We start from the raw sequence: 17,066 nt of genomic DNA, 5'->3' as shown, positions 1-17,066 counted from the left end.
GTGAAGGGAGGGCTTAAGCCAGAAAGGGTTATTGGGAAAAAAGAGCTACTTTAAATTTAGTTGCATCTGGTTGGGTAACTATAGTTGGGTGGAGATTATTCCATGCTTTAATTGTGCGGGGGAAGAACGAATTGCTGTACACATCTGTCTTTGTAGCTGGGATCACAAATTGGATCGAATGCCCTCGTCTGCTCCTAATTGGGTTTGGTGTGATCAGCCATGATCACAATGAATGGCGGTGCTGGCTCGAAGGGCCGAATGGCCTCCTCCTGCACCTATTTTCTATGTTTCTATGTTAATACTGTTACAAATCCCAAGTTTATTTTGAACTAATATAATCCTGCCACTTAAAAGTACTGAGCTGCACATTGACCTGTCAGGTGTAGAGCAAGTTGTTAATTCTCTTGCTCATTATCACGTGAAGGCAGATCAAAACCATCAATGATAAGTGATGGACCCTAAACTCTAGATTGCAAACTATTTATTAAAAACATACAGTAACCTTCATATCTTTAAACAAAATGAAAACATGCATCCCAGTGGTTGAAACAGTCCAATCCTGAATTGGGAAACTGAAATATCTTGAGGCAGGAATGAAGAGAACTGGGCTTCAATTGAATCTGTTTAGCAGTGCAGGTTTCAGAAGTGTTGGAGCACCTACCTGTCGTAGACCAAGGCACTTGGTGTCCCACATCTGTTTGAAGTTCCAGAAAAAGGGCTGCTTGCAGTTTTGGCAGGAATCACTTTCTTGCCATTGTGGAGCCTACAAAGCAAAATAGGATACTTTATTTTTTTTTTTTTTTTTTTTTTTTTTTAAAAGGACTAATCAAATAGATATTTTTTCCATTGTAAAAATAAAAATCAGTTATGTGCATTTTTTTTGCCCATGCAATAAAACAAAACCGACTGCAGTTCATGCCATGGTCACCAGGGATAAAACCATCGATTAGTAAAATGACCCGATTTTTACAATACAAAATTTACATAATGTTGCGTTGCATAAAAATGAATTCTACAGTGATAGTAAACGTTATTCCCTTTATCATTGTGGACAGCTCGATTGTCATCATGCAGTCTTTCCAATGACTGGTTAACATTGCAAAATAAAGCTTTTCACTGTCTGAAGAAGGATCTTGACCCAAAATGTCACTCATTCCCTTTCTCCAGAAAACTAGAGGTATGAAAAGGCACAGAACAGATCAGAGCCAGCACCGATGGTCAGAGAGCCCACAATGGTCCTTTGGTGGCTGTGGAGCAGGTGATAACGAGCGTATACGAACAGATAAACTAGGAGAACAAGGGTCTCCAGATATGCCAAGTTACTGCACCATTTTGTGTCTATCTTCGATGTAAACCAGCATCTATAATAATCCAGCTGTCCTTGATGATATTCTTTGCCCTGCTGCCTTAGTAGGGCAAAGAATATCATCAAGGACAGCTCCCATCCTGCGTTTGGACTGTTCGACCTGCTGCCCTCTGGAAGGCGCTATAGGTGCATCAAATCCAGGACAAATAGACTCAGGAATAGTTGTTTTCCGAAAATTATAACTACTCTTAATTCACACATGCACTGACTTCACAGCCCAACACCCGGACTTCCATCTATTATATCCACGTAATGAAATTTGGAACTGTAATGTGTATTGTAACTGTAATTTTTAACATTTTTTAAAAACATTTTTAATATTTAATATAATCTTTAAACATCTCCTTCACCATTTTGCCTTTATAGATATGTATATCGCGCCGCAGAATTGTGCACCTATCCCCCCCCTCTCCCTTTTGTTTTTTGTTTCTTGTTTTTTGTACTAAATTATATGTATGCACTGAGTACGAGCTGCTTTTAATTTCATTGTACATGTATAGTGACAATAAATGGCATATCATCTAAATCTACAGTTCTTTCCTACACCTCATCCTGGAGGTGCTGCCACGTACTCTAACTCTACCTCATTTGGTTATTCCATTATTACATAATTTAATTATATTTTGTGCTACTTTAGATTGCACCGCAATTTTCCACCCATTGTATTTATTGCTGTATTTATCATTACTGTGTGTATACTGTTTAATCTACATGCTTCATGGGAATTAGGAATTTCATTACACCCTGGAGTGTGTAACAATAATTTAATCTGGTCTGAGGTATCAAATAAATCTTCGAACTGTTGCAGATAGGACTGGCTATACTCATAAGAGGGGTAAAGATAAAATGATAATATGTAGACGCCAACAGGATTAACAAGCTCATCAGGAAGGCTGACTCTGTCATGGGGGCAGAGTAGGGTTCATGGGAGGTCGTCTTGGAGGGGAGGATGTGCTGATCAAACAGTATTGCTGATTTGATCCGTGTCTGGTTTTGCTGCTGATGACCTGATCCATAGCCATGTCAGGTTTTCCACACCACCACCTAGTGGCAGGCAGGCAGCCATGATGCTTTTTTAGTTTTTAACTTACGATTCAGAGCCTACAGTACTCATCTCAAAATGTCAATATGTCTCTGTATGTATACAAATTAAAGTACTTGTTATGATATATAATGACTCTTAAGTACTTTGCAGAGGATGCTCCTCAAACTGCAGAGTATCTTGGACAATAGGGAGGTTGCACGGCAGTTGGGTCACGACCCGTGACCCGTACTGTTGTTACGGTACGCCAACTGGAGTACACGCAATGAACCGCAGGTAAGCACTGACCATTGTTTCCAGCGTAGCGGGCCCGTTAAAACCCACCGAAATGGTCAATTTTTGCGCTGTAAATAATTATGGAAATCGGGATAAGCATGAGAGACATTTATCCTACTTCAGAATTCCAAAAGTGAGGAGAAATGACGGTAGCTAGAAGCGAGAGCTGAAGGGACAACAGCCAAAGAACATTGGCCGTGCAGATATTGAGATTTAAAACATAGGGAATTATCGCGTTTACTCACTGCATTTCATCAACAGTAAGGCATTATTTGTGTTTTTTCTTGATTCCTTTGGCATCTAAAAAGTTTCAGAAGTGATAAATCTGGCTGTAAAATTTTTAAATCGCCCATGGTTCTCAAGTGTGTTTTTACATACAAAAAGAAAACGCCTCTGAAGCAAAATTAATCATTAAAAAAAAATAAAAAAATCACAGACCATATGTGGGTTTTGAATTACATTTTACTCAGATGCAAGCCAAGGAATGGCATAATTGTTATTGTTAATTGGACATAATCAACCTCAGCAAATTGACAATATCCTATTGAAAGGGAGTGGGTGTTTAAGCCGTCAGAACATTTCATAATTTGCCAAAATATACCTCAATAGCATATTGATAGAAAACTTACTTTTCCACACACCACTCATAAGTTTGGAGATTTTTTTAATGATAAATTTAGCTTCAGAAGCGTTTTCTTTTTGCATGTAAAAACTCACTTCAGAACCATGGGCGATTTAAAAATTTTACAGCCATATTTATCACTTCTGAAACTTTTTAGATACCAAATGAATAAAGAAAAAACATACATAATACCTTACTGTTGATGAAATTATATTTTCCAATTTGATATCTGCACGGCCAATGTTCGCCAACCACTTTAGCTGTTGTTGTCGTCCCTTCAGCTCTCGCTTCTCTTTACCTTCATTTCTCTTCACTTTTGGAATTCTGAAGTAGGATAATGTCTCTCACGCTTACCTCGACTTGCACAATTTTTTACAGCACAAACATTCACCATTTTGGCGTTTTTTTAACAGGTAGGAAAGTACGCGTTTCGTGTATTAACAACATATACCGGAAGCTGCGATGTCCTCCAGATGGATTGTGTGGCTCCGTGAGTCAAGCCCTTTGACCCAGTGACCTTACGTGTAACCCCCCTATACAGCTCACCCCCTCCATGACACACTGGTCAACCCGAGGAGTACCTTCAGCAACAGACTGGTTCAACCAAGATGCAGCACAGAATGCCACAGAAGATCCTTCTTCCCTGTGGCTATCAAACTGTACAACTCCTCCCCCTTCTGTCGTGGGGTAGACTGACTCCCCTCTCCCTCCCCACAAGCCCCCCACCCCAATCCTTTCAACTCATCACCTTCATTCCATGTATCTTGTGTTTTATAACTGTTGGCAGATCAATTTCCTTTTTTCCCTCCTGGGATAAATAAAGGTCTATCGCATTGTATCGTATCATATGGTAAAGAACAACTGAAAATTACATTGTTTGAGTCACGGGTGTTAATCGCAAATACATAATATCAGTGGGGACACCGTTAGGGACATTTACCAACTACAATGACATCCATATAATGAATTGTCTAGTTACATTTAATCGATCTATGCATCTCCATCTAGTGGTTCATCCCAAGTTAACTTGCAGACTTTAACCAGTTGCAGCATGACATTGTATAGAATGCCATGTTCAAGTGTAAAGGGAAAATAACATTTAGTACCTCTGTTCTTTGGGCATCCATGTTCCAAACCACAATTCCCCCATCAGCTCCACAGGATATCAGCTGCCGCGATAGGTGCAGGTAGCACAGAGATTGTACTTTGTCACTGCGGAAATAAATTAGAAATCTGTTAAAAAGGGCTGCTCCCGTTAACAATTCAGATGACTATGAATTCTATCAACATCTACTGTTAAACCAATTGTTTGAAAGTTGAGATTGGAACTAGAAACATAGAAAATAGGTGCAGGAGTAGGCCATTTGGCCCTTCGAGCCTGCACCGCCATTCAATATGATCATGGCTGATCATCCAACTCAGTATCCTGTACCTGCCTTCTCTCCATACCCCCTCATCCCTTTAGCCACAAGGGCCACATCTAACTCCCTCTTAAATATAGCCAATGAACTGTGGCCTCAACTACCTTCTGTGGCAGAGAATTCCAGAGATTCACCACTCTCTGTGTGAAAAATGTTTTTCTCATCTCAGTCCTAAAGGATTTCCCCTTTATCCTTAAACTGTGACCCCTTGCCCTGGACTTCCCCAACATCGGGAACAATCTTCCTGCATCTAGCTTGTCCAACCCCTTAAGAATTTTGTAAGTTTCTATAAGATCCCCCCTCAATCTTCTAAATTCTAGTGAGTACAAGCCGAGTCTATCCAGTCTTTCTTCATATGAAAGTCCTGACATCCCAGGAATCAGTCTGGTGAACCTTCTCTGTACTCCCTCTATGGCAAGAATGTCCTTCCTCAGATTAGGAGACCAAAACTGTACGCAATACTCCAGGTGTGGTCTCACGAAGGCCCTGTACAACTAGAGAACAATTACAAGCCCAAGTCAGCACTTAGCAAAAATCATTTCCCTTTCTTGAATAGGTTTCTACCAATACATTTAACTACCTTAAAAATCATGCATCCCCCAATTTAGATTCAATGGTGTGAAAATGATCCAGCACCCATCTTTACAATTTCAATAATATAATGCCCATCCTCCTGGGTTTGCAATCTGTAAAGAGTTAGTGGGTAAGAGCAGATTTTCAGGGGCTGATCCTTTTAGTTTCCCTGTCAGATGGGCAGCACCAGCTCCATTCTGACTATTCCAACTGCGAAAGGAATAAATGAAGAATAACACACACGTACCAAAATAGTGTAATATATAATCAGAGTTATTATGATAGAGGCTATTTGGCCCATCGTGCCTGTGCCTACTCTCCATACAGCAACCAAGTCAGCCACATTCCCACTCTAATGCTGCAGCCAGGGGCAGATTAACCATTAAGCAGACTAAGTACGTGCTTAGGGCACCACAAAGGGGGCACCACAAAGTTGGGGAAAGGGTGAAAAGAAAAAAAAACGAATGAAGATTTGTAAAAAATTCCGTATCTCCACTTTTTATGTAATTGTTGAAAATTTAGAAACGGAAATGAGGAGACGAAAGGTGTCACTGAAATAGCAGACAGATTCTCTTGTCTGGCACATGTTCCCAATGCCACCCAACAAGGTGCTAATTCCCAATCATCAGAAAGTGAAAGGTACTCAAAGACTTGTCAGACACTCATTGATGCTTATCCAGATGACATGAACAACACTTTGTCTACAGAGCTTCAGCAGTTCCATTCATATGTTCTTCATAAGTTTAAAACAACCAAGAAAACATCTTTCCCTCACATGGAACTTTACAACACAATTACAGAAGACAAACTAGAGAGTGCCTTTCCAAATGATGAAATTGCCAAGAATATTTTTAACATTAATGGTCACCAACTGCACAACAGAGAGGTCTTTCTCACAACTGAAACGTATAAAAAACCCAAATAGATCAGTTATGCTTCAAGAAAGACTCGACTCAGTGTATATTAATAATTCAAGCAGACATTCTGAGAAGTATTAATTTCGAGGATGTTATCAGTGATTTTGCGAAAATGAAATGTAGAAAAATGCCTTTCAGGTCATGAATATTGGAATTTTGATACATTTAACTTGTGAAATATTAAAATAGATGTTGTATTGCATTTTTGTAGAACTTTATGTAGCCCAAGCTTGGCTTAGTTTGTACAGTATATTGTGTTATCATATGAATACATTTTTGTACCGCTGCAACCTGCATTGTATATCTGGTCAGACATGTCAACAACTAAAATGGACTGGATCAGTGTGGAAAGGAGGGGGGCACCAAGATTGGTCAGTGCTTAGAGAACCAGTGAGCCTTAATCCGCCCCTGGCTGCAGCCCAGCCTGTTTATTTACTTCAAATGCCTATCTGATTTTATTCTGAAATCACTGATCAACTTCATTTCCACTATGTTCGTAGGAAACAAGTTACAAGACGTGTTGTTGGAGATTACTATAGACTTTAGAGATGCAGCGTGGAAACAGGCCATTCGGTAATATATATATATATATATATATATATATATATCACTGCTTCCATTGTACGCATTTCATTACCAAAATAGTTTCTCCAAACTTTCATATGAAAGATCTGAAGACAGATTGAAGCCTGCATTAAGTTAAAAAAAAATGAAATCAGCAAAAGGCAACTGAAGATAATATTGACCAGATTGAAATTGTCTCATGAATATTTAATTAGCAACCGGCATCTCACACTTTTCAGCAACATTATAAAAGGACTGGACAAGCTCGATGCAGGAAAGATTTTCCCCAATGTTGGGCGAGTCCAGAACCAGGGGCCACAGTCTTAGAATAAAGGGGAGGTCATTTAAGACTGAGGTGAGAAAAAACCTTTTCACCCAGAGAGTTGTGAAATTGTGGAATTCCCTGCCACAGAGGAGGCCAAATCACTGGATGGATTAAAGAGAGAGTTAGATAGAGCTCCATGGCCTAGTGGAATCAAGGGATATGGGGAGAAGGCAGGCACGGGTTATTGATTGGGGCCAATCAGCCATGATCACAATGAATGGCAGTGTTGGCTCGAAGGGCCGAATGGCCTCCACCTGCACCTATTTTCCATTTTTCTATGTCACTAACATAACAAGAATTTCTAAATAAATAACAGTTCATCACTTACTGATGACCCTGAAGAAGTAAAGTCCTGCCTTTTCTCCCACCAATGTCCCACATAATAATACTGTTGTCAGATGCTCCAGAAAACAGCAGTCGCTGGAGAGGGTCCCACCAAAGGGTCGCGATGCCACCTGTTAAAATAAAGGGCAAAGGACCAATGAACCTGCAAATACAAATTTCCTTGACACAGAAAATCATTTTACTTCAATACCACAGTAAACCCTCGCAATAACAGACCATTTAGAGGTGGATGGTGTCCGTTGTTGCCGATTGTCCGCTATAACAGTGAGGGAGGTAAAGTTTAACCCGAGGGGGGGGAGGGAGGGAAGAAACACTCCGTTTGGTGGGGTTAAACCACCGGCTTGGTAGCGGCAGAGCTCCTGGCGCTACGCACGGTGTGTCAGGTACTCACGCCGCCTTCTCGCTGCTCGCTCTCACCACACCCGCAACCTGAAACGCACTTCATGGCACCAGCTCACTGGGTTAGTGGCGGAAATGGGGGGAGGAGGGGAGTTGCAACAGGAGCCCCAGCCCGCTATAACCAAAATCCACTAGATAGATGGCAAATATTGCGAGGCTTTATTGTATATACAACACACACACACACACACACACACACACACACGCACGCACGCACGCGCACGCACCTTAATCGCAATTTTCACATAGTCATGTCGTCTGAAATTAGAAGTTATTATGGGCAACACGGGTGTATTCATAAAAGGTTTAAGTAATAAAATGCAATTAGGCAAAGCAAAGATGCATTTCATCTGATATGTACTATAGTCCACATAGTGCTGCTTAGTATTGCAAATTTCATTTTCACTTTTCTGTACAAAAAGTTGTCTCGCAAAAGACAGGGAAATTGTCATAGTGCCCTGTTGATATTAAGCCAGATGGCGAGAGGTTTGGTTCCCAGGTGGGGTTTTAAAGGGGAGAGAGACAATAAGATAGAAATCGTAAAGCCTGCTCAGCTGAAAGCACAGCTAAAGGTATTGCGATAATAATCATAGATATGAGAATTGTCGGTGCTCAGAACTCAATGCTGTTGAGCTGGGAGAAGTTAGGGAGGTGAAGATCTCGAGCCAGTGGGTGGTGAACCTGTGGAATTAATTGCTACAATTCACTGGGTATTTTTTTTAAACGGCGATTGATAGGATCTTGATTAGTAAGGGTGTCAAAGGTTATGGGGAGGTAACAGGAGAATGGGGTTGAGGGGGAAAAATAGATCAGCCATGATCAAATGCACTCGATAGGCTGAAGTTGATGTAGGCTTCTCATTTTCGTTAGCATCATTAACTACTGCACCATCTAGTGGAGTGGATGAGTAATAAAGATTCTCCCACATCCCACAGATACCAAGGCACATAAAAACAACATTTGACGAACTACGGTAAGTTTTTTTTGACATGTTGATAAAAACTGAACAGAAACCAAAAGCGTAAAGATTACACAAGAAGACAAGAACGGGAGCACAGTGACTCAGAGTATTAATAATTGGCTGAGCAAGATGGAGTGTGTGATTCCATTGTGGAAAATAGAACAGCACAGGCCCTTCAGCCCACAATATCCATGCTGAACATGATGCCAACTTAAACTAATCTCCTCTGCCCACATGTGATCCGTATCTCTCCACTCCTTGCTTATCCATGTGCCAATGTAAAAGTCACATAAATGCTACCACCAGTCCTGGCAGCGAGTTCAAGGCACCCATCAAACACTGTGTGTGTAAAAAAAAAACTTTCCCCCTCTCGCCTTAAAGCTATGTCGTCTAGTCCATGACATATCCATCCTTGGAAAAAGGTTCTGTCTACCTTAACTATACCTCTCATAATTCTATATAATTGTTCTCCTTGTCTTGTTTTCAAAATGGGCACTTTGGTTTTTGCTTCCCTCCATTAGCTTCTAGAGTTCCCCCTCTCTCCCTCTTTAACTGATCTTTCTTCTTCCCTTAGATTTTTACCACAGTCCGAGTCCTATTTCACTGCATTAAAGTTTCTCCTTACTTTCCCACATAGGCAGATGGGAGGGGGTGGGTGGGGACAGGGCACCGATGGAGCTCAGTGAGATCAGCCGGTATTCAGCTGGTGGCAATTTTCACCAAGACATTTTGCTCTGCTCTGCAATTTGTGGAAGGGAAAGAGAAGACTCTTGAAAAGCTCCAGTCACATATTGCCGTTCTATCGAAATAAATCAAGCGTACTAAGGATCTTATATTTGAATCAAGGGAGTTGGTCTGGTTCATCCTTGGTGATTCTGAAGAGACAAAGAAAAAGAGGCCTTTGTTGATAGGAGGGTTAGGTTCAGGATGGAAGGAAGTTAACATGGAGCATATAACACTTGTGTGGATGAGTTGGGCCAAACACCTTGCTCCTGTGCTGTGCTGTGTGTCCATGCATGACGCTGGTCAGGAGGAACATGGTTGAGAAGAGTGTTGAGGTGATTGCATGACTAAATGGATACTCCACAATGCATACTGATTTTTTTAGAATTTAATCCATTTTTTTTAAATTTAGAGATACAGCATGGAACAGGACATTCTGCCAACCAAGTCCCTGCCGACCAGCGATCACCCCATACATAGTAGACAATAGGTGCAGGAGTTGGCAACCCGGCCCTTCGAGCCAGCACCGCCATTCAATGTAATCACGGCTGATCATCCCCAATCAGTACCCCGTTCTTGCCTTCTCCCCATATATCTTGACTCCGCTATCTTTAAGAGCTCTATCTGACTCTCTCTTGAAAGCATCCAGAGAACCGGCCTCCACCGCCCGCTGAGGCAGAGAATTCCACAAAGTCACAACTCCCTGTGTGAAAAAGTATTTCCTCATCTCTGTTCTAAATGGCTTGCCCCTTATTCTTACAATGTGGCCCCTGGTTCTGGACTCCCCCAATATCGGGAACATGTTTCCTGCCTCTAGCGGGTCCAAACCCTTAATAATCTTTTATGTTTCAATACGCTGCACTCCCTCAATAGCAAAAATGTCCTTCCTCAAATTTTAACTTCAAGAGTAAATTTGACTCGTGGAAATCTTTCACCATGTTGAAAGATTTTTACGAGTTAACAAGTTTCCCCGAGTACCTGCCGTTAGCGTTACGAGTTCCGACGTTCCCGCTACGTTAATTCTACGTGATTACCACGAGTTTGATTTGGTTTAAACTCGGGATCATTAGTGGGTGGACTTGCACCGTGAGACAGGGCCATTACAGGTAGTAACAGAGAAAGTTCAGATTTTAAAAAGTGCAAGGTTTGCAGTAAGGTAGGTTGGAAGATCGGGACTACACCCTAATGGAAGGACTGTTCATTAGTCTGGCAATATTGGGGTTGAAGCTGTTCCTGAAACTGGTGCTGCATGCTTTCAATAGATAAAGAGAGCACATTCTTGTCATCTGATTAGATACATCAACTCTGGTGCGATGGAGAGGTATGAAACACTCCCAATCTGGCAACTGCGACACAGACACACAGACACACAGACACACAGACACACAGACACACAGACACACAGACACTTTACCTTCATGTCCTTTTAATGTTGAAATGACGCTGCAAGTATTCTGTTCAAGCTTCAGTAATGTGATCTGCCCGGAGCCATCACCCACAAATGCATGGCTTGTTTCTCCGTCATATCTTAATAAATTGTTGGTTAAAAACAGATAACAGGCAATGAAAATAAACAGCGTAGTCCTTCTCCAAATAGGCTCACTCACCACACGGCAGTGGAATGATTTTCAGTGAGCAATTAATATTTCCCAGTATGTAAATGAATGCTAATTTTACTATCCTGCACTTTGTTCCAATGTCAAAAGGTGAATTACAAGTATTTTTACAAGCAAACTACCAATGACGTTTACAGCAATGACACAGAAACATAGAAAATAGGTGCAGGAGTAGGCCATTCGGCCCTTCGAGCCTGCACCGCCATTCGATATGATCATGGCTGATCATACAACTCAGTATCCCATCCCTGCCTTCTCTCCATACCCCCTGATCCCTTTGGTCACAAGGGCCACATCTAACTCCCTCTTAAATATAGCCAATGAACTGGCCTCAACCAACTTCTGTGGCGGAGAGTTCCAGAGATTCACCAGTCTCTGTGTCAAAAATGATTTTCTCATCTTGGTCCTAAAAGACTTCCGTCTTATCCTTAAACTGTGACCCCTATTTCTGGACTTCCCCAACATCGGGAATAATCTTCCTGCATCTAGCCTGTCCAACCCCTTAAGAATTTTGTAAGTCAACCAACAAAAGAATTTCGACGCACCAAAGTAGGCGATCTCTCTATTGTATTAATGGTGCAATGAGCAGCTAACTCTTGGACAGTCATTATTATAAAGGATGAAATAAAAACAAATTCCTTTCAGAAACAAAGTTTGCTGTTAATTTCTTAACTCTCGCCTTGAATAGCAAGCGTGTCATGAAGCTGCAAAGAGTGCAGAGAAGATTTACGAAGATGTTGCCAGGACTAGAGGGCCAGAGCTATGGTGTGTGTGGTTGGGCAGGCCTGGTATTTATCCCTTGGTGTGCAGGAGGATGATGGGCGATCGTGAAGGTGTATATAATGATGAGTAGGATTGATAAGGAGAATGGACAGTCTTTTAAGGGAATCAAGAACTAGAGGATGTAGGTTTCTGGTGAGAGAGGCAAGATTTAATAGGAATCTAAGGGGCAAACTTGGTACCGATTAATTTATTTGTCAGGCCAGAGCAAGGATACTGTAGGCATGAAGCCCATGCACTAAAGCAGTGTCGGCCTTGCAAACATCCACTTCTGGTACACATCCAGCTGAGGTATTTGTCATGTCCTGTGCTTATAACCCATTCATTCTCTGGAGAAAACATGATCGCCGAAACACGATGTTGGTGTGCTGGAAGGAGAGAAGAAAAAAAGGTTATATTAATAGTTAGAATAATTTAATTTACTCCAGCACTTTGTGTCTTGTTTTATGAACCAGCATCTGCAGTTCCTCATTCCTCCCACACTCCAAAGACGTACTGGTTTGTAGTTTAACTGGAATTCTGTAAATTTGTATATTGCCCCTAGAGTGGAGGATAGTGCTAGTGTACAAGTGATCGCTGGTCGGAGTGGACTTGGTGGGCCGAAGTGTAGATCAGTGCATGCTCACCACTACTAACCACTGCCCATTATCTTCAGTATAACTGTAGCCTCCCCACGTCTCTCTCTCTAGCTCCAGTGACAGACCACAGACAGCTAGGGCACTGTGTGTGTTTTATACGAGTATCTATAATAAAACATGTAGTGAAGACATAACGTGTTTGGAAGTCTTTACACAGACCATGGACAGCTAGGGCACTGTGTGTGTGTTATACCAGTATCTATAATAAAACATGTAGTGAAGACATAACGTGTTTGGAAGTCTTTACATGGTGTCAGAAGTGGGATTCGAACCAAAGTCTCCACGCTGTATCTCTAAAGTTTAAAGTAAATGAATAGCTTGTGCTAGCTGTGGAAATGAAGGCATGATGGGTCAGTTGGCTAACTTATAGAAAGTATTATGCATAACAAATAGATTACGTACACAATGGATATACTATTTATTAGTCTGCTATTTAAAAAAAATCATGCTTCATTATGTGGCAAACTAAGCCAGATACATCGTGGACATGTCTTGCAGGAAGATGGAAGCACACAGTGTCCAGTTCTTGAACCTTTTAGTATAGTTTAGTTTAAAGATACGGCACGGAAACAGGCCCTTCGGCCCACCAAGTCCGAGCCGACCAGTAATCCACGCATACTAATACCATCCAACACACAAGGGACAATTAACAATTTTTATCTGAGCCAATTAGCCAACATGCCTGTACATCTTTGGAGTGTGGGAGGGATCTGGAGAAAACCCTTGCAGGCCACAGGGAGAACGTACAAACTCCACACAGACAGCACCCGTAGTCCGGATTGAACCCGGGTGTCTGTAAGGCAGCTACTCTACTGCTCCACCACCATGCTGCCCTTCTCGGCCATTCAATCAGGATTGCTTTTCTACCCCAGTATCAATTCCAAGCACCATATCCCTTCTTCTTTGGTAAATCTGTGGAATTCTTTGCCACAGAAGGCTGAGGATAGGGTTAAGAGGGAGAGATAGATCAGCCATGATTGAATTGCGGGGTAGACTTGATGGGCCGAATGGCCTAATTCTGCTCCCATCACTTATGACCTTTCCCCCACCCCATGTCCCTAACACCCAGAAACCCACCAACCTCTGTTATGACTAAAGACAATGACTGACGTTCTGTAACATTCTGAGGGGGAGAAATTCCTATGGGTTGTCTTTGAGTAAAACAAAAACCTCCTCATCCCAGTCATCAACAGTCTGTCCCTTAATCTCAAAGCGTACCTTAAGTCAAATGAAACTAACATTCTCCCTGCTTCTAGCCTGTTAGGCCCCTTAACAATTTTCAATTCAATTGACTATCATTCTTCTAAACCCTAGACAATATAGTCTCAGTTTTATCTCTTCATTCAGCAGCTCATTATCTCCGAGAACATCTAGATGAATCTTTGGAGCACTCCCTTAAGAGGCAAGTTGGTCGTTCCTGAACAAAGAGACCAAAGCCATATTCAATATCCCAGGTAAGGTCTCACTGAGGCACGGTTCATTCGCAACAAGACTTTCCAACTCGTGTAACCAAATAATAACAAAATAAAAAAAGGTCAAGAATCAACAGCAGAAAAGCAAAGCAACAACAAAGAAAAAAACCCAAAAGGTCACACAGTGCTGGAGTAACTCAGCAGATCAGGCAGCATCTCAGGAGATCATGGATTGGTGATGTTTCGGGTCATCAGCCTTCTTCAGATTCAGATTCAAAACGTCACCTCTTCTCCAGAGATGTCACCCGACCAACTGAGTTACTCCACTCATTTGTGTTCTTTTGTGTATTAACCAGCATCTGCAGTTCTTAAGTTTCTACAACAACAAAAAAGCATGCAGGTAAAAGGACTAGAACCATGGTCCACTTAGCTGGGTAAATTGTTCTTTTTTTTTTCCTTTTTTTTAAAACGTCACCAATTCACCAGAGTAAGCACCAGTCATATGGCACCAACTGAGTAATACTTTTCCACTACATTTTATGTACAACTTTTTTTTTTTTTGTTACATTAACCAGCAAAAGAAGTTGGATAGTAAAGCAGAAAGATTCTTAGTTGTGAAGAAAGAAAAAAACGAGTAAATGAAAAAAGTTGATGAAAATAGTGGAAAAAAAAAGGAGATCATTATTTATAATCTTGACCAACCCTCGTCCAGTCCTGAAACAGTTATTTCTTACAATTGTGTTGCACCATATGATTCCAAAAAAACGACAAATGGACGACGAAATTGTTCTTTTTGAGCAACTATATTTGGGAATGAATGAAATCAAAACATGCTGCATCCATAGAAAGATGTACTCAAGTTACAGAAGTGCAACGGAACACCACAATGTTACCAGACAGATTTAAGCCAATGCTCATTTATAAAGAATGAACCAGGCAGAAGCATGAATCTGAATGTAGGTTAATTACGACAAAGTGCTGTAATCTAATTATCCCAACCATAAACATACAGCAAGTGGTTTGATACAAAGCTTGCCCGGGCTGTCATTTTGACAATGTTCTTCATGATCTGTCTTCACCCACAAAACCCTTTCCCTGTCTCTGAGCTTGCAATAAAAATTTTAATTTCAACTTGAACATTAAACCTGGTTCTCCCTTGACAGTCACCACCCAAGCAGTTGAGTTACCACCATTCGTCTTTCATTTAAGATTTCGCTTTAAGCTTCCTGTTTCTCTTTTAAACCAAGAATGAATGAATAAGTTTATTGGCCAAGTATTCACATACAAGGAATTTGCCTTGGTGCTCCGCCCACAAGTGACAACGACATACAGTGACAGTTAGGAATGACACATAAAACATCAAACATTAATAATAAAACATTATCGATTAAACATGTGAATTAAATAAAATACCAGAGCATAAGGAGGCTACAGATTTTTGGCTGTTGAGTAGAGCTACTACTCGTGGAAAACAGCTGTTTTTATGTCTGGCTGTGGCAGCTTTGACAATCCGGAGTCGCCTTCCAGAGGGAAGTGATTCAAAGAGTTTGTGGCCAGGGTGAGAGGGGTCAGAGATGATCTTGCCCGCTCGCTTCCTGGCCCTTGCAGAGTACAGTTCAGCAATGGAGGGAAGGTTGCAGCCAATAACCTTCTCAGGTTATTCATAGCACATGAATATTTTTTTTTTAAAGCAAGCATGCCAATTATACTTTTATTCACGCTGTTAAACAACAAAATAAAATAAATTAATTAAAACGATTGGTAAGTATTTTAGCTGCAAAAGTTATTAACAGTTCTCATCAACTTTATCAGGTGCATTTTCACACTGCACATCTCGTATGTGTATGTGACAAATAAACTTGACTTGACTTGACTTCAACGTCAGTAGGATTTTCAGCATTTCTGACTAGTTTGACAGATGGCTAAACCCAAGGCAAGGCTTAGCCGACTTACAGCAGTTTTGCAGACTGGGTATCTTCTGCACTCCACTCATCTCTTCCTCCCCGAGATGGCAAAATGACAGCAGGACTCTGCCATCGTATTTTAGTGTTAGTTTAGTTTGGACATACAGCGTGGAAACAGGCCCTTTGGCCCACCGAGCCCACGCCAACCAGTGACCCCAGCACACTAACGCTATCGTACACACACAGTAGGGACAATTTACAATTATACCAAGCCAATTAACCTACAAACCTGTATGTCTTTGGAGTGTGGAAGGAAACTGGAGCACCTGGGGAAAACCCACGCGGTCACAGGGAGCGAACAAATTCCGTACAGACAAGCACCTGTAGTCAGGATCGAACACGGGTCTCTGGTGCTGTGAGGCAGCAACTCTACCGCTGCACCAACATGCCGCCCTTCACTATACCATCTGATGTGGGATGACTTCAAGTAAGTTTACACTCTCAAGTGGAATACAGATAGTGCACATGTACGCAACAAGAGTGAGCAGCTGGTCACTATCAGAAAATATCACCTTTGTTTGTTATAATACATTTGACAAAGGAAAAGTGTCTAACTATCAAGACACTCGATTTATTACAGATATGGACTAAATGAGGTGATAAATGATTTTTTGAAAAAAGACAATGATAGAAGACAAAATACAATAATGTTCTAAGGAAGCTGGAACAATGTTGGTGGCATAAGGAACTGCAGATGCTGGAATCTTGAGCAAAACACAAAGTGCTGGAGGACCTCTGCTGGTCAGGCAGCATCCATAGAGGGAATGGACAGAACCACGTTTCAGGTTGGGTCCCTTCTCATAGAAACATAGAAAATAGGTGAAGGAGGAGGCCATTCGGCCCTTCGAGCCAGCACCACCATTCATTGTGATCATGGCTGATCGTCCCCTATCAATAACCCGTGCCTGCCTTCTCCCCATATCCCTTGATTCCACTAGCCCCTAGAGCTCTATCTAACTCCCTCTTAAATCCATCCAGTGATTTGGCCTCCACTGCCCTCTGTGGCAGGGAATTCCACAAATTCACAACTCTCTGGGTGAAAAAGTTTTTTCTCACCTCAGTCTTAAATGACCTCCCCTTTATTCTAAGATTGCTTCCGACTGTTAGAGTAGGGGGAGAACG

General features: G+C 41.5%; 1 protein-coding gene across 1 annotated transcript in view; it reads right to left on the bottom strand.

Annotated features, from left to right (window-relative positions):
• wdfy1 (WD repeat and FYVE domain containing 1) overlaps positions 1-17,066 on the bottom strand; it is a 41,162-nt gene that overhangs the window by 11,816 nt on the left and 12,280 nt on the right. The window contains exons 4-9 of the mRNA XM_055646400.1: positions 16,516-16,531; positions 12,148-12,333; positions 10,949-11,061; positions 7,435-7,561; positions 4,413-4,518; positions 662-763 (exon numbers count right to left, since the gene is read on the bottom strand). Coding sequence (XP_055502375.1) covers positions 662-763; positions 4,413-4,518; positions 7,435-7,561; positions 10,949-11,061; positions 12,148-12,333; positions 16,516-16,531 — 650 coding nt within the window. The remainder of the gene's footprint in view (positions 1-661; positions 764-4,412; positions 4,519-7,434; positions 7,562-10,948; positions 11,062-12,147; positions 12,334-16,515; positions 16,532-17,066) is intronic.

The sequence above is a fragment of the Leucoraja erinacea genome, chromosome 14 (assembly GCF_028641065.1).
Source record: "Leucoraja erinacea ecotype New England chromosome 14, Leri_hhj_1, whole genome shotgun sequence".
Classification (NCBI taxonomy): Eukaryota; Metazoa; Chordata; class Chondrichthyes; order Rajiformes; family Rajidae; genus Leucoraja; species Leucoraja erinaceus.
This window is presented reverse-complemented; position numbering and strand designations above follow the sequence as displayed.